Genomic DNA, 18,438 nt, shown 5'->3' with positions numbered 1-18,438 from the left:
GAGATTAGGTATTTGGACCACAGTTCACCAAAGCATTTATGTATGTGCTTAAGTGCTTTAATAAATTGGCACCTCGGTGGCTAATCTGAGATCTTATACAATAAGCCACTGGTGCTCAAACTTTTGTACTGGTGACCCCTTTCACATAGCAAGTCTCTGAGTGCAACCCTCCCCCTTATAAATTAAAAACACTTTTTAATATAACACCATTATAAATGCTGGAGGCAAAGTGGGGTTTGCGGTGGAGGCTGACAGCTCGCGATCCCTTGAGGGGTCCCGAACCCCAGTTTGAGAACCTCTGCAATAAGCAATCAATTAATGCCTGTTGCCACTTTATATCAACAACAATAGATCAGTCACTGGAAGTCTCACCTAGTAGTTTCTTGAAGTAAGTCACCACAAGTAAACTTTCTGATTATTTGAATTTAATACCCAAACCCACAGTATTTAAATAAGCAAATGTTTATAATATGCTTGGAAGCAAATGCTTATTAATTGAGGCAATTCCAATTTGATTATTTGTTTTTGTATTCCTTCCATCCATAAAGCTCTCTTTCTTGTAGGTCCGTTGTCCCCAAACCTTGGGGAAAGGAAGGAACTGATATTGTAAATATTTTCTGTTACTTATTGTGTCGGATTTTCTCTTTTTCCAGCCCATGCAGTTTGAGGAAGATGAGCATGCACCACCAGCCCCTCCCAATCCATTCAGCGATCTTACAGAAAAGGAACTGGACGAGTACAAGAAGACAATTGAGCGCAAGCAACAAGGAGTAGAAGGTCAGTGGTCTAAACTGCCAAACGGGGGTTAAGTTTGAGGTGGATGCTTCTTTGAACTTATTTTGAAATAATTAACTACATGTGAGGTGGTTGAGATTTTTAATTGTAATTAGAACATGAGAACATAAGAACAGCCATACTGGGTCAAACCAAAGGTCCATCTTGCCCAGTATCCAGTCTTCCGACAGTGGTCAATGCCAGGTGTCCCAGAGGGAATGAACAGAACAGGTAATCATCAATTAATCCATGCCCTGTCGCCCATTCCCAGCTTCTGGCAAAATTAAATCATGGTTGTTTGTTTAAAAAAATCTACTATAATCAGTAGATTAACCCTATCATATCATATACAGAATCAGAAATGAGAAGCATATTCATCTTATTGCATATGTACTGGATCCCATTACTCCCTTTCTAATGTCGGGTCTCTTGGATGTGTTGTATTGGAAGCATTTTCTTTATTGAACTGAGGAAGCTGGTGATATTAAAATGTGATATTCTTTACTATTCTAAAGAAGAGAGTTGCTAGGGAATTATAGTGTAGTAAACTTATCCAAAAGAGAAGAAACATTTCATAGAATAATTCCAAAGCAGCTGAAATATTACACTCTATTGGTGTCCTATTTCTTTGACAGATTTATTTGTAATAGTCATTCTGTCCTATTTAATTAGGGCAGCTAACAGTCAGAGTATGTTTAAAGATTCCCCAGCCAAACAAACCACAAGGTAAACTAAATATGGCTGTCATTAACTGAAGTGCTATTACAAACGATAATGAAAGGGCACTACATCGACCGGAATTAATCTAAACAACACTCATATTTAAATATTCTGAGTATTATTATTACTATTGGTTTATTATTTGTATTGTGGTCTCACCAAGGAGCTCTAATCATGGACCAGAACCCCATTGTGCTAGGTGCTGTACAAACACAGAACAAAAAAGACAGTCCTGTTGCAAAGAGCTTACAATCTAAGACAAGAGACAACCGATGGATACAGACAAACTGGGAGTACAAGTAAACGATGAGTCCTTATTGGTCAGCGTGATAGGCCACTGTTTCAGTACACCACCAGCCTAATCATTATCAAGTTTGGGGGGTTTGGTTTTTTGGTTTTTTTGGAAGACATCACAGCAGAGGAGGGATTTGAGGTTACTGCGGGTTAGTGGGTATTTATGGAGAGCTTCTCCCATTTGTGAGGGGCTGCATGGCAGAAAGCACAGAGGTGCTTGTTTGAAATTTTAACGCATGGGCAATGGAGACTGACTGGAGGCAGGAGTTGACCCCCTCAATTAGTGAATGAGAGGCGATCAGTCGGGTGGCATAGTGTCGAAAGAGCCTTGAAGGTGAGTACAAGTAGCTTATGTTTGACTGAGTAGAGAAGGGGGACCCAGAGGAGGAATGCAAAGAGAGGCAATGATATGTTTAAAGCCACAAGCTAGGGAAATGATCTCTGCAGCACCAGTCTGAATGGATATGAATGGTGGTGGTTTTGTCAAGTAACCCTGCTGGAAACTGCTTCCCTGGATTCTGTGAGAGCTCAGACAGAATTACCCCAGGGAGTGAGCTGGCTCAGCAAGAACAAACCTTTATCTGGTAAGAGGGGAGCACTATAAAATAGGCCTCAATCGTTTACAGGGACCAAGGACAGAGCCCTGTGAAACCCCCATGGAAAGTGGGAGTGGGGATGAGAAATTAGGGAGGTAGGAGGAGAACCAAGAGAGGAGAGAGTCACAGAAGCCCAGGGGAAGACAAGATTAGTGTCAATGGCAGCTTGACAGGTCAATGAGGATGGAGTACTGGTTGTGAAGATTTGGCTAGGGAGTGGTCATTAGAGACTTGGTGAGAACAGTTTCAGTGGAGTGCAAGGGATGGTGGACAGATTGGAGAAGGTCTAGGGAGGAATTGGAGGAGAGGAACAAACATACATACATCTTGTATCAGGAAAAAATATGAAAAATCTCAGATCTTACAGTCTGCATTGAAAGCTTTGTGCATCATAAGGCGAATAAGGCGTGTCTGTCTGAATGAATTTCCAAGGGGGATAGCTAAGGCTTTCCAGTGGTATGTTAGACACTCAACATAATAAGAAAAAAAAATTCTATAATATACTTGAAAGCTTCATTTCACTCTGGAAACTAATTTATCAATATTGTTGTTAATTGATACGTCTCAACAATAGAAAATTTAAAATCGTACTTTTATTTTAAAAGCTCAGCAATCAAGTTCATTTGGATTATTGTAGGTTTCCAAAAGGTCAGTCCCTGCCATTAGCAAAGAAGCTTTAACATGGCCTCTCAAAGCCTCTGTGCTAGACTCAAACTGACAGCTGATGGTGGGGTGTGGTGGGTCAAAGCAGGTGTATTAATTCTTGTGAACACGGACCCAGTTCTGCTTCCACTGAAGTCAGTGTCAAAACTCTCAGCTTCAGTGGGAGCAGGAGCAGCCCCTAAAATTGTAATATTGAGACTTGAAATTTGAAGTTAAGTTTAGAAAGGAAAAACTGATAATAATTTAATATAGCAGGTCAGTTAATTGCTAATTTTTATCTGAACAATTCTCTTGTATTAATCTGACAATAAAAGGACAATTAAACTAAAACACAATTTAAAAGCAAATATGATGTGGTCTGGTATAAATAGAACATTCTATGTGTGGAGTTTGGCTGTACCTATTTATTTCATTTGTTACCGGCTATGACGTTGGGATTGACTAACTCCTAGTGACTTTTGAAATATAAAGTTGTGGGTTTTTGTCCACTTTAACTGTAGTCATCAAAATAAAAGATGGAAAAGGCCAACTAGATTCTGTCTCCCTGCAAATGCAAGCTCTTTGCATGTGCTTAGACATTCTTTCTGTAATGCATAAAAATTCATCTGAAAAATCAAATTCAAATGACCTAAAAGACCAATAATAGACACTGCTGCATCAAAAATATAGACTTCTAGAAAGAGACCTTCTAAAAATGTTAAAATGTATTAATGGCACGCAAAACCTTAAATTAGATTGAATAAATGAAAACTCAGCACACCACTTCTGAACGGTTGCCGACCCCTGGTCTGTACTGATGGCAGCCAAATCTTAGAGCAACAAACTATGTGCTAATTATTCATTGTTATCTGACTGCAACAGGACAGATGCAATTCAAAGTAGCAGAGTTCCTTTCTCTAGTCAGATTCTTAGTGCATGTCCAGTATTCATGATCATTATTGTTTAACTGTTCTCTTCAAAGTAGTTTGAGAAGAGTAAGTAGTTCTTATTAATTAGCTAAATTGTGGAATTCAGTTTCAGAGATTAAGATCCTGATCAAACATTGAAGTCCTATGGAGAGAGGCCCGTGGGAGGTCATAAGGCATTACAAAGGAATGACTGTATGCAGTGTTGTAGCCTTGTGGGTTCCAGAATGTTAGAGAGGCAAGGTGGGTGAGGTAATATCTTTTACTGGACCAACTTCTGTTGGTGAGAGAGACAAGCTTGTCTCTCTCACCAACAGAAGTTGGTCCAGTAAAAGATATTATCTCACTCACCTTGTGTCTTTTATAGAAATGGCTGATTCACTGGCCACCTTTGGCTGCTTGACATAAGAAGAAATTAACCCTTGTTAATAGCAATGGTACACCAGTTGCCCAGGACTATTGTGATCTCCCCTCCACACACACACACACCCCTATCTTTGTTTGGTGCTTTGATACCCAAGTTACATAGGCTATATTTATGCTATTTATAAGGTGCCTATACTGGTGTAGAAGGACCATCAACATCTAAATCTATTGACAGTTGAGAAAGTATATACGTTTTTCTAGATTATAATTATTCTTGCAGACAGAGAGGCTGCCTAGTTACTACTTAATCTAATATTCCATTGTCATTGCAACTCATTCTACTTCCTCTTACAGTTTGTGGTACACGCAGAAACCCTGGTTTAATAACATAATTATCCATCTCCATTTATTTTGCTGTGTACTGCATATAGTTAAGTGTAGCTTTATAAAAGCCCATTGAAATGAATGACAACGCTGTTATAAATTTACCACAAAACCAGATTTCAATTTTGAACTGCAGTTCTTCGGTTCAGATACTGTCCGGCCAGTAAATTATTTCAAGACAATTGTGTGGTTCAGTACTAGATGCTCAAGAGAACCATTAATTGCTTGCATCATTTTTGGTACCTTTTCCAAGCATTTTAAATCTTTCATTATGAGGCTTTTGTATTTTTGCACATTTTCCCTTTAATCTAAAATAGTGGAAATGTTTTTCACTTAAAAAATAAGTACCTGTACAGTATGAATTTTTGCTTTTGTTTTAAATATGGGACAACCTCCCTTAGTTGAAGTAGCTGGTTGATTGTAAAACCATTGTCATCAGTCTGTACTAGAGCTCCACTAGTTCAGCCCTACTGAATTTGCCCTTGGGGAGGACCTTTCTACAACAGGAAAAGTCACCTCTGGTAGAGCACATTTCAGTACAGTGTGGCAGTGGTAGAGTAGTGGCAGCTGTTGCTAGATTTAACATTAAAGGAGAGTTTTAACAGTGAAGAGGAATTAAAATTAAAAACTTGTTCTCTCCTCAAATTTTGCTATTTCCCTAGCTAATCATTTCTACTTCTCCGCCCTGATTGACTCCCATGGCCACAGTCCTAGCCACCTGTTCTCCACCTTTGACTCCATCTCCCCACTTCCCACCCTGCACTTTTTCTCTGCAAAATACCTTGTTAACTTCTTCAAAGAGGAAATTGACAGGTTCCAGCATTACCTCCTGCATCCCCGCTTACCACCCTTCCATTCCATCCTATAACACGTTCTCTTCCACCTCCTCTTTCAGTGACACACAAGTTTCTCATCTGTTCTCCTCTTCTAACCCTTCCATGGGCCTCAGTGATCTCATCCCATCTCCGAATCTTACCTCCGCTCCCATTCTCTCCTTTACCCTTCTCCTCAGCATCCATCCCATTGCAATGCAAGCATGCCTTAGTCTCTTCCATCCTTATCTCCACTTGCCTATACTATACAACTACCACCCCATCTGGCTTCTCCCTTTTATCTCTAAACTGACCATGTCATGTACAATCACTATCTGAAGTTCTTCGCCAATCCAGCTTCTATCTTGCACTCCAATTCAGTGGCTCTCACTAAGCCTCTAATGACCTTTTCCTGGCCAAAGCAGACACAATACTCTTATCTTCACTCTACTCAGTCTGTCCACTGCCTTCAACCAAGTTAACCATTCTTTAAATTGTATCCTCCCTCAGCTTTCATGACTGTCCTCTCCTGGTTCTCCTACCTTTAATTGCTTCTTCTGCATTTCATTAGGAGGATTGTCTTCATTCCCTACCAACCTTCCGTGGTTGTTCCACAGGGCTCTATTCTTGGCCCCTTCCTCTGCAACTTGTCTCTGGGCAATCTCATTTGTAAAGGATATTAACTATCAACTCTCAGCTGACAACTCATGTATACCTCTCCAGTCCTGTCCAGTCTTTTCTGTATACACTAAAATCATTGTCAGTCTTTCAGATGTCTCCTTGTGGAAGTCCAGATATCATCTTAAGCTACAGGTGACCAAAACAGAGCTCTTAATCTTCCTCCCATTGTCTCCCCTCCTCTCTGTCACTGTGGAAAACCTCCTTATCTCTGTCACACAGGCCTATAACCTAGGTGTTGATCCAGAGAGATGGTTGAGCTGAAGACATCACAGCCTTCAGCACCCATTTTGTTAAACTTTCAAACAAGCACCTTTGTGTTTTCTCCCTTGGTACCCTCATGCATGGGAGGTCCTTGTAAATATCCTCATTGCCCACTTTTAAATCCCTCCTTAAAACTCTTTTGCCATGATCCCTACCAAAAAAAACAATCCAATCCTGACTCTGTTGGTTAGCTAGTGTAATGAGACCTCTGTTTTTCATGCTAACCAGTGTTTCCTTGCGCTCTCCCAGTCTCTCGTCTCTGCTTATACTGAGGGCTTATCTAGATGAACATTAAGTTCAAGGTAGGATGGGGTGTAAATCTACCACATGTTAGTGTGCCAGTCACTAACAGTCCATCTGGATGGACCCTATCACCACACACTAAAACTTCTCTAGTGTGCTTTGATCTACTCTGCTTTGAAACGTGACTAGGTCAGTGTGCACTAGGGAACCTTTAGTGCACGGTAGCAGGATCTATATGGACGGTTGGTATTCACCACACTACAAACCTTTAATAAGTTCTGTGGGGCAGGAACTGTCTTTTGTAATGTGTTTGTACAGCTCCTAGCACAATGGAACCTTCACCCACAATTGGGGCCCCAAGGCACTACTGCAATGTAAATAATAATAATAATAAAAAACCAATGTGGAGTTAATTGGGTTGACAACCTGGAAAACAGTGAGCGGATGACCTTATTGAACTTTGATTTATTGCATTATGGTCATACTGCCATTGTTATGTTGGGGCAGGATAGCACATCTTGAAACCTTGCTATGCTATAGTTCTTACTCTCACATGATAACAGCAAGTTGCAACCATCCTGGGAAAACTTAAAAATGATTGCTCTTTGAGAACTGTAGAATTTTATCTTAGTTGATTTTACTTTGTATAGGAACTAAACACCAGAAGACTTACACAACAATGGAAGTCGAATAAATACATTAACATGTTCATTTTGTACTGTCTTCTGATACTGTGTATTGCAGATAGGAATAGTTGATCCATTGAAAGGGGAGGTATGTCACCATAAATTGGGAAACACGTACCAAGAAATAAAATTTTAAACATTTACAGGTAGATTTTTCCCATCAATACAGATGATAGGAATAGAAAGTGAAAGCCTTTGAACCCTCATTTTTCAAAAATAATGTTCTTAAATGGTATAGCTTTCTGTTTACTATAAACTTGGCAATATCATTGGCAATGTCTTCACTCTGAAATGCCAGTATTTTAAAGCACACCTTTGTAATTTCTTATTTTCAAAAGCTTAAAGATTCAAAGGTAAAAACATTTTCAGTAATCTTTCCTATATCCCCAAGATTTTCATCCACTTCAGTTAGAAGCATTTTATAACTTTTTTTATATTGCTACTCCTTATCAGAATTACTAATTCAGTATTGCTTAACAATAGCATTTTTAATGCATTCTCCTGCACTAATACTGTGTGATTGACTTTCATAGTTTAGACTTTTTAAGGGTATGAATACTATCATGATTTCTTGTATGTCACATAGTTAATGGTGAGATGAAGCCACATATGCATGGGCTGCCTGCTCCCTTGTGTTCAGCCTTGTTTTTAATTATTTATATAGAAGAACTAACATCTGATAACTGTTAATGGATGATGACTGTAATAACTTCCTAATAATGTGTTTAAGCTATTGTGTTAACTTCTTAACGACATTAGCATGAACAGTTCAATGCTAGTAGAGCTGTAAATATTGTATGTACTAACACTGATAATCTTGCTCATTTTTATTTTTGCATGGCTACTAATTCAAATCTTGTCCTGCAGATGCTGAACAGGAATTAGTCTCAGATGATGGTTCATCTGTGTCACAAATTCAGTCACAAACACAGTCCCCGCAAAATGTCCCTGAAAAATTAGAAGGTATTAAATATAACTTCCTATAAAACGCAAGGAGCTCTAATAACCTGGGTCACTGATTGTTTCATTCTATCCTTTAAGTAAGGTGCAATATAGTCTGCTTTCAGTATTTTAGAAACTGGAATTTAAGTATTTCAGTACGAGATTCTTGCTTCTTACAACCAGTGAGTTTATGAAGCCTGCATCTTTCCAGATTTTACTCCATTTTAAATGAAAAACTGGAATTGATAAGACACATTCTTAAAGTCAGCTGGTCAAAAACTGACCTTGTTAACTATAGTGTCATGTGTGAGTCGGTCTTAGTCTATCACTGAATTATTTTTCCCAATTAACATTTTTCCTGTTGTGAAATCCACACAATAAAATCACACGTTAATAAAATGGGAGGCATGTATGTTGTCTGTTGCTCCCTGTAATGTAGCTATTCTATTTTTTGTATAATAATCTTCCAGAAGAGAACCTCTGTTAATATATAACCAACAGAACCAATACAGCATATTTTTAAAGGTTTGTATTCTGAAAGTTACCCTGCATAGTGGGTACATCTTCATATGTTGGCCTAGTGCAGGCACAAATAATTCTAACTGCACATTAGGCTGTTTGGTCTTCTAAGTACTTGACTTACCCTTGGATACGAATGGGGTGAGAAATTGACCCTGTATCCTTTAATGAAATTTGCACACTATTACTTTTGTATCATTTGACAAAAACAAAATAAAGATCACAAAAGATGGGGAAAACCCACATCTGAGGACCTTAAATTTTGCAGCAGTTTCATATCTGAATCCGAATCCAAACTTCGTATTCCAGGCCCATTTCTGATTTTTTGCGTAGACATTGCTCACTAATAATAATAATAATAATAGTGGAACTCTCCATTTTCATAGAAAATCATGAAGATATGTATGCCCAGAATGCTAACCTCATCTCCACAGAGGTACCTGTTGTGGTGGTGAATGGCAAGGAAGATATGCATGATGTGGAAGAAGATCTCACCCAGCGGGTCAGTCAGTTAACCACTAGTACTGTGGAGAGCGTAGAGATTACAATTAAAACCTCTGAAAAGATTGAAGAGACCCTGTCCCCTGAGGGCTCCCCTTCCAAATCTCCATCGAAGAAGAAGAAGAAATTCCGCACTCCATCTTTTCTGAAAAAGAACAAAAAGAAGGAAAAGGTGGAAGCATAAGTGCAGCTCTGTTGCTAAGAGACGGCATTGCACATTTTAAAACCACATTTAAGTCTAACATTAACAAAGTAGTGTTAGGGGTGTGCAGTAAACTGGACCGTAACCTATGAACAGAACTGGAAAAGGTTTTACTAAAAACAATCTTCTGTTAAATAAGAAATTAATTCATCTCTCACTTAGTGTCCAAAATTACTGAGGGTTTGAAACATTCAATAGTTTCACATAGAGCTACACTGGCAGGTGATTTAATACTATCATAGTGAGATCAGATACCATTGTAGTACATTGTTGTGGCAAGTTACACTTGGAGTATTTTGCAGACCTTAAAATCTTCAGCACAGTTGAAGTCTCTAATAGAGTTACTGTTGAGTGATTATATGAATTTTCATTTTTAAACTGCTGCCTCACTTGGTAATCATATAATACTTTTTTGTATTGTGATTCAGACCATATATTTTGTTTCTGTACCCTGCTTCAGTGGGTGCATATTAACACCACACCTTTAAATCTTTTAAGGTTAGATTATATAGAATACTATACACTGGCACATATTAGAAGAAAAACTGTAAGAGAAATTTTATTTGGAATTATACAAAATGTGTAAAGTCCATTCATCAAAACTTTTTTGCCAAATATTTCATTTTAGTGAAATATAATTTTTGAATACTTCTTTTTTATTCTATCATTTGGAAGAAAAACCCTTATTTTTCAATAAAGGGGATTTTATACACTTAACATTGATAACTTAGTTAAACTATGGCAAAACAAAATAAGATTTTATATGTTGAAATGTTTGTATACCATTTAGTATAAAAGTATTATACGCATGTAAACCAAGCGTCTAACCGTAGAGTGTACTTAAGAATGCTTGGTTTAGAGTATACTTAAATATAATTCAGGAATCCAGGGACTCAGCTATCAAAGGATTAAAGCATATAAAATTAAACTGGATTCATGTTTAAATCTTACTGTGTTTTTTCCCTCATGGCATTGCTAATGAATGAAGAAAAATAATCTCTTAACAAAACCAAATGAAGGAAACAAAACTGTTAAAAGGGAAAGTGAAATAGTAAGAAAATAGAATGATGCAAAGAAAGTATAAGTTTGGTGATTATTTTTTATTAAATATATGATGTGGATTGTGAGGTATTTTTATTAAATCAGCAAAATCACATTTCCATATTAGAAGTTAAAATAACTTACATGGTTTCACATGGAGATCTACACTTTTTTCTCATTTTCATTTGAATTTTAAAAGGGTTTTCTTACTCTGTGTTGTGTCCTTTAGACAAACCCAGAACAAAGTAGATCTTAGTGCCATGGGTAGTGGCAATAGTGCCGCTTACTCGTTTTTGCTGATATTTTCATTTTTGCTTTTTACTGTATTGTAAAAACAAACTAAACATAGACATTAACATAAGGTTTTTTCTTCTCAAAATTGTCATAGTACATCAGTTATTGCAATAGCAAATAAATTTAAAAGATCAGTGTGATTCCCAGATTGCCAGTTGAAATATATACAATATATAGATTAAATATGGCTGGAGAGTGGTTTGGCATGCAAAAATGTTGATTATAGCATGTTCTGGGGCTGGTTAGCTTTGACTGTGTAAGTGTGACAATGCAATGTTGGAATGGATCCTGGAAATGATATTCTAGTTATCACTAAATACTGGAAACAGTGTTTTTAATCTTAGTGGAAACTTCCAGTTGCTTAACTTGGGGGTTTTTTTGTTTTGTTTTTTTACGTTCTACATTATTTGTGTTGTATTACAACATATGTAGAAACAGTAACCTGTGAACTATGCTTTTCATAACTTTTTTTTAAAAAATATATCTAAATGAATGCAATGTGCATAAATATTTTTTAAAATGCAACCGTGAACTATTTGCACCTTTTGCTAATGCCTCTATTTACTTGCTTTGGCATAAAGAATGAGCCAGCCAACTCTGTGTCCTGTGGAAAATATATAAATGTTATCTGAAATTGCTCATAGATGTAATGCTAATTAATGTTAAATCACAAATAAACAGTATTTTAAATAGATGGATTTTGCACTGCAGTCTTTCATTATGTGTTCATTTGCCTGTCAAATGTCATTTTATTTTTGTATGTTACTATAAAGATTACATAAGGCAGTGGTTTTCAAACTGCGGGTCGTGACCCAGTACTGGATCACAGAATGTAAGGCACTGGGTCATAGTGGCTCTGGTCAGCACTGCCGACCCGGCCATTAAAAGTCCCATCGGCGGTGCTGCCCGACTAAGGCAGGCTAGTCCCTACCTGTTCTGACACCGCGCTGCGCCCTGGAAGCAACCAGCAGCAGGTACAGCTCCTAGGCCTGGGGGCTATGTGCCCCTACCCTAGCCCTGAGCCTCCCCCAAACCCAGAGCCCCTTCCTATACCCCAAATTGCTCATCTCTGGCCCCACCCTAGAGCCCTGATCCCCTGCCGCACCCCAACCCTCTGCCCCAGCCCAGAGCCCCCTCCCACACCCTGAATCCTTTATTCCAGTCCCACCCTGCAGCCCTCACCTCTGCACCCCAACCCTCTGCCCCAGTGCTGAGCCCCTCCCATACCCCAAACCCCTCATCCCCAACTCGGTTGGGCATCAACAATTTTCTTCAACTGGGTCGCCAGAAAAAAGTTTGAAAACCACTGACATAATTATAAGGAAAAACTGCCTTATTATGACTTCAGCTCTTCTCCCAGCCTGCCTCTGAAACCTGCAAGGAAATAACTTGGACTTTAGAGATTTGGTTAATGTTTCTGTCATTGATTTGTAGGCCACATTGGGGAAAAAAGTACAGTTTTGCCACCAAGACACAGGACTGGTCGACAGAGTTCTGTCTTTCCAGCTGGGCCACAAACTTCCTTTCTTTCTCGGGCAAGTCACTCCATCCCTGTGTCCTCATTTCCTTCTCTACAAAACGAGCTTAATAATACTGACTTCACAACTGTGGTGTGAAGTCCTTGAATGGAAAGTGATCTATAAGTGTACAATATTCCTGTTTATTAGGTTATATAGAAATATCTTAGATAAATTAGCTTCCCTTTTTTTATGAAAAGTAACAAAGAAGGCCATTGCCTAAAGTCCTTCATACAAAGTGATCTGTGTCATGTTCCAGCAACCTACAGCTTACCTCAAAATCTCTGCCAAGTTGCCAGAGTTCAAGTGTTGCGTTTTTTATGGCCTGGGCCACTGCAGAGAGCTGATGAATGGTGTTGAAACTTCCTGTAGCAGACGGTCTTCCACAAATCTGCCTTTGACAGTTTCTTTCCATAAAGGCCAAATACAAGCTCTCAGGGCCGGCCCCAGGCACCAGCTTACCAAGCAGGTGCTTGGGGGGGCCACTCCAGAGAGGGGCGGCACGTCCAGCTGTTCGGCGGTAATTCGGCAGACGGTACTTCACTCCTGCTCGGAGCGAAGGACCTTCCGCCGAATTGTCGCCGCAGATCGTGATCGCGGCTTTTTTTTGTTCGTTTGTTTGTTTTGTTTGGCTGCTTGCGGTGGCCAAATTCCTAGAGCCGGCCCTGCAAGCCCTTCATAGTTCCAGTGATCGTTCCATGAACTATATCAATCTCGGTCTAGCAGATAAATTGCTTCAGAGTCACAGATCTTAGAGTGGGTATCCATACCTTTCATCTTACTATTTATCTCTTGTTCTCGGTCATGTATAAAGACAAAAGAAGGCATGAAATCTGCCCCAAATAGCTTATTCTCTAAATGCTTTTGTTGGTTACTAGGAATCTCCCTTTGTTTCAGGGTGTCCATGAACTATGGTCCCTATCTATCTTGTTATCTAGAGCCAAATTTTTCCACGGAGTTACAAAAGGGTGCAATTCTGTGACCCTGAACATAAAAAATAAGGCATGTGTAAGTCAGGCACAGAGGATGTGCAGTCCACAACAGTGTTGGTAGGAAGCTAGGAATGCTGAAAAACCCAGGTTGGACAGACTGATAGGAAAGCTGTTTGTTGGCTCAGCACACAGTAATTGTGATGGAACCAAAGCAATAAGAGAAAAAAGTAACCTTGCCAGCTGTTCAAATCACCATATGCAGGAACCCTACAGAGGATCACACAGACAGTGCAGCATCACTGTAGGGCCTAATATGTGCAATGGAACATGTTTTTAACGTATCGAGTACTATTAAATGAATATTGTTAATACTGAAAATCTATTTTGTAACCTTACATGTAAAGTGCTCAAACTATATTGAACTGTTTTATATCCTCCTATTAAATTCTTTTTGATACCGTGGCAGGATTGCATTAGTAGAATCTTCCCCTTCCCTGCCCTCTTTAAGGCTGGCTTCCCATCACCTGCTACTCTCTCAGAATGTAAGTGCAGCTAGATGCCTTTTTGCACTGCTGCAGATTCCCAGGCCTGCGCAATCAAACTTCATTTCCATCCATTTCTTACCCCAGATGTTTGGTTTATACTTTATCTTAAACTAGTATGCGTCTTTGACCTTACATTTGTATTTTTTCTTAAAATGTGGGTGCTCATTTTGAGGAGATATTAAAAAAAAATTGGAATGATCAACCTGGAATGGTCAATGTCAATCAACCTGGAAATACCCCCTTCCTCATGAGGACTTCAGCGGTTTGACTGTGTAAGTATCACTCAGCAGGCATCACTGCAGCTATAAAATTGTAAACCATAATCATGTTTCATGTGTGTTCATCAGATGGGATTTTGGCCTGTACAGAAGGGAAAAGGCTGAAGCTCGTGAATGGTCTTCCACAAATTGTATGGAGCCAGAAATCAAAGTCAGAAGACCAGTCATGAAGGATCTGTGGCCTGTGCCCTTTGAACCAGGAAACTTGAATGAATAAAGCCTATAGTAATTGGTCTCTGAAGTGGCTTTGTTTGCTCTTTCACCTTGATAAGGTATGTAATTCAGTTTAAGTTTCATTCCATAATTCCTTAAATCATTTCCATTTAAAATGTTATGGGTCTTACTCAACTTGTCACATGTACAAGAGTTTTGTGCGTTCTGTCTCATGATGTTCAAAATATATTAACTTATGTGCAATTAAGAATTTAAATAGAGTACTGCATATCCAATGATTTGCAATACCAAAATTTTCCCATTGATTTCAGTGGCAGTGAAATCAAGCCCAGACAGAGAAGTTACTTTAGATGAGTGTGCATCAGTGTGGCTGCTGTTGCAGTAGATTAGAGCCTTTCACCACTGGAGACTTTAAATCCTGTCTTAAATTGTAAGTGAAAGGTCTCATCTTTGTCTCCATATTTCATATCTACCACAGGCTTTGGCAGAATGGACCGTCTCTGCCTAAGGGTTGTGCAGAGAAGTCTGCCCTGTGCCAGCCTCCCTAGAAAACTCTTCTCAGCCCCTCAATTTCTTGAGCAGTACAAACCAGGTGTGATTGATGTTAGTCATACTACTTAATGTACTACTGGAAAGCACTCTGATACTATCATAAGAGTTGGTATAAGAACCTATGTAGACTATTTTACTTACTTACTTACACACACACACACACACACTTATAAGAACACTAATAAGATTGCAAAATCAAGTACTCAAAAGTTAGGAATGCCTTTGCAAGCTTCATTCTCACTCACACACACACACACCCTTGTGCATGCACATTATGACAGTCTTTAATTACATGATGACATTAATTTTTTTCACAGGACCCCTGCTTCATTCAGTACACAGGAGGGACCTGCACTGGGGATGAATTAGGGTTATGTGGTGAAAAAGGTTGTTTTCTGTCCCCTGCCTTGTTTGCTGCAGAAGCTGGAAGGTGTGTAGTGATTGAGACAGGGGACTGCAGGAAGAGAGAAGGTGATCTCATAGTTAAGGTAGTTGAATGCTGCCTTGGAAAACTGTTCTGTCCCTGCCGTTGCCAGCATTCAGTCCCTGGGCACTTGATGTTGGGCAAGTCACTGGATGCCTGAATCTATATGCAGGGGTCAGGTTTGCTGTGTGCGCTCTACACTTCTGCTGCAACTGAAGTCAACGGGAGCTGTGCTTTGAATAGACTAAGTGCTATGTAATGTTAAGTACTCTGAAAAATCAGGCCCATGGTGTTTCAAATTGGGCACCCAAAATTAGTGGAAACTTTTGACCTTACTCTTGCTGTCTCTCTTCTTCCCTTCTGTAAAAAGGGGATAACAACATCACCTAATTTTCCAGGGATGTTGGAAAGATAAGTTCATATTTGTGAAGCACTCATGTACTGTAAACAATGAGCATGACAGAAAAGCCCCTAAGGAAACTTAATATAATTCTGTTTTCAGAGCAGGGTTTGAAAAGTGTGTTGTAAATAAGGTCTGGGGCAACCCATTGAACAAAGAGGATAAAAAATATTGAATAGTTGCTCATTAAGTCAGCACCATCCATCCTCTGCACTGAATGAGGCATGGATCCTGTGGAAAAAATTGTATGGGATCATGTAATTAAAGACTATCATGATGTATAGGCAACCTGTATAGGCAGTGCCTGTAATTATCCTGTCTAAGGTAACTTTGGTGGTTTGTTCTTATCCATAGAATGTCTAATCCTTTTAAAAAAAAATCCTTCTATACTCTTGACCTCAATAATATCTTGTCAGTGAGTTCCACAGGTCAATTATGTTGTGTAAAATGTTTTCTTTTCAGTTTTAAATGTGTTGCCTATAGTTTGACTGTTCCTTTTTCCTTACGTTATGAAAAAAGATTAATGAGACTGTCCAATTTACTTTTCTGTAACTATAATTATTTCATATACTTCTGTCATGTCCTTCCTTAGAAGTCTCTCTAAACTAAGCACTTGTAATCGAAGTCTCTTCCTATGGAAAGATGGCCCCTTTTCAAATAAAATTCAGGCATGTTTCTTCGGAACTTCTACCAAGAGACCAAACTATAGCACAGTGTTCTGTAGCTGAACATGCAAATGGCCATTAGGTGGCATCTGTCGACTTTCACTTTTGAGACATTTGTTCTACATTATTTCAAAGCCATTAGCAAACAGCCTTCAAAGAAAGTATTTTGGTGGAGATTGTGTGGGCATGATTCCAGCTGTGTGGCAGAGAGATGAAAGCAGACATCTGGCTACAGAACTGATTTCATTATCAGTTCAGTTAAAAACCCTGAAATGGAATTTGGACTCTGGGAAGTGAGCTCCATCCATTTTATTCAAAGTTTTTCAGACCATTTCCTAACTTTTCCAACCAGCAACAGGTGCAAAAATGTAGGTATGAATATTCTTAAAATTGTACCCTCTGGAACAGAGGATTATACAAGTCTCATATTCAACTTCCTGCCTTCCATGAACTTTCCTCCCATCAAAAAACCAAAACATGTCCATATCACCAAAACCAAACCAGTACATGAAATGCTTCTGTTTTGCAATGACTTGTGAGCTTTTATGATTCTGATGATCCTCTTGGATTGCAATCCAGTGTGTCAGAGTGTCTTGGCTCACTGGTTTATGAGCTCCAAATCCTAATACGTGCACTGCAGTGCACTACCAATGCTGGTACAGACTCCATCCTTCAGATGTGATGTTAAACCAGCGCGGCAAAATGACCATGAGGTCTGAGCACAGGCACAAAATGTCTCCACATACGATTACTAAGATTTTTAGCATGACAAGAACCCTATTGGGTGTTAGTTGGAAGGTGTATGGTGTACCTTCAAGGTTTGTTTGTTTGTGTAAAAAAAATATTCCTTCCATCTCTTTTTTTTTTTAACTGGTTGCTTTTGAATTCCAAGTATGCCTTTATGCTTATTTCCTGGGACAGTATAAATGGAAATTCACAACTAGCCTTCAGAGGCCATTCATTAATTTATGTATTTCCTCCTACATGTCTCATTTTCATGCTACCTTGTTCTACTTCAGATTATGTCTACACTACAAGAGCTAATGTGCTGGGCAATCCTGCTACGTCACAGTAGTGCCACCACAGGGTTCAGATTTGTCTTTCTTTTCTGGGATGGGACCTACCCATGTTTCTGAATCAGGTGCTGCACCTTGAATTTTAGCAAGGCTGTAGCATAATTCAGTGAGAAGGTCCCCCTTCTCACAGCCCAAAGATCAAATCACAGTTTAAACATGTCAAGCCGCTATTCTGTTGTAACCAGGGGCCTCAGTATGGTAGTAGTTATAGTGCAGGTATGACTGGAGAAATCCAGTCACTCTACTAGTCAAAGTGAGGGGAATGACCTTAATCACTTGTATTAATATTTCTAAAGAACCTATCACCATAGTATGCAAGTGACTTTCCTGAATTAATCACAAGGCATCCGCCCTCTCCACGTTTAAGTCCCACTTAGACTCACTTCTGCTGTGGTGCCTATACTGAATCTTGTTGATCTGTATATAAAATACCTTTTATTGTTCCCCTGCCCTGACTTCTGCTTGCTTGTCTCTGTCCTAAGATTTTTGAGCTCCTTAGGGTGAGGGGTATTCCTTGGGATCTGGAAAGTACCAAGCATGTTGCGGGCATTGTCTCAAGCAAATAATAAATATGATTCCCATGTCTGTGTGTCTAGCTGGTGAAAGTCCTTATGGGAGAAAGATGATGGACAAGGCAATGGCTGCTCCAGATATCCTCAAGAAGTGGGGAAATTGTACATTTTGACAACCTGTCAATAACCTTTCAAAGCAAGTCAAAGTGGATCAGTCAGAGACCTTTTTCACTTGGGATTTAATTAAAAATGAAATCTTTCATATTTCTAGTTTTAGAGGAGAACAATGGCTGGAAGTGTCCGAACAGATGTTTAGCAGAACTTTCTTCTTGGCCAGTCTTACTCTGAATTTTCTTGTTCTTCTTTTCCCCAGTAGGCTTCAAACCTGTATCAAAACTGGAGAAGAAAAATCAAAACCACGAGAGAGCGAGAGAGAGAGACGTTCTTTTTTTTTTTGGCTTTTGGATTTTATGCTTATA

General features: G+C 39.1%; 1 protein-coding gene across 14 annotated transcripts in view; it reads left to right on the top strand.

Annotated features, from left to right (window-relative positions):
- Window positions 1-11,578, top strand: part of ADD3 (adducin 3) — a 169,314-nt gene extending 157,736 nt beyond the window's left edge. For 13 of the 14 annotated variants that reach the window (XM_054033710.1, XM_054033708.1, XM_054033705.1 and 10 more), the window contains 3 exons: window positions 654-777; window positions 8,253-8,348; window positions 9,233-11,578. In XM_054033710.1, the coding sequence (XP_053889685.1) occupies window positions 654-777; window positions 8,253-8,348; window positions 9,233-9,531 (519 nt within the window). In that variant the 3' untranslated portion in view covers window positions 9,532-11,578. The remainder of the gene's footprint in view (window positions 1-653; window positions 778-8,252; window positions 8,349-9,232) is intronic. The other variant, XM_054033718.1, reaches the window with a different exon arrangement.
- The last annotated feature ends 6,860 nt before the right edge of the window (window positions 11,579-18,438 follow it).

This window comes from Malaclemys terrapin, chromosome 7 (genome assembly GCF_027887155.1).
Source record: "Malaclemys terrapin pileata isolate rMalTer1 chromosome 7, rMalTer1.hap1, whole genome shotgun sequence".
Lineage (NCBI taxonomy): Eukaryota > Metazoa > Chordata > Testudines > Emydidae > Malaclemys > Malaclemys terrapin.
This window is presented reverse-complemented; position numbering and strand designations above follow the sequence as displayed.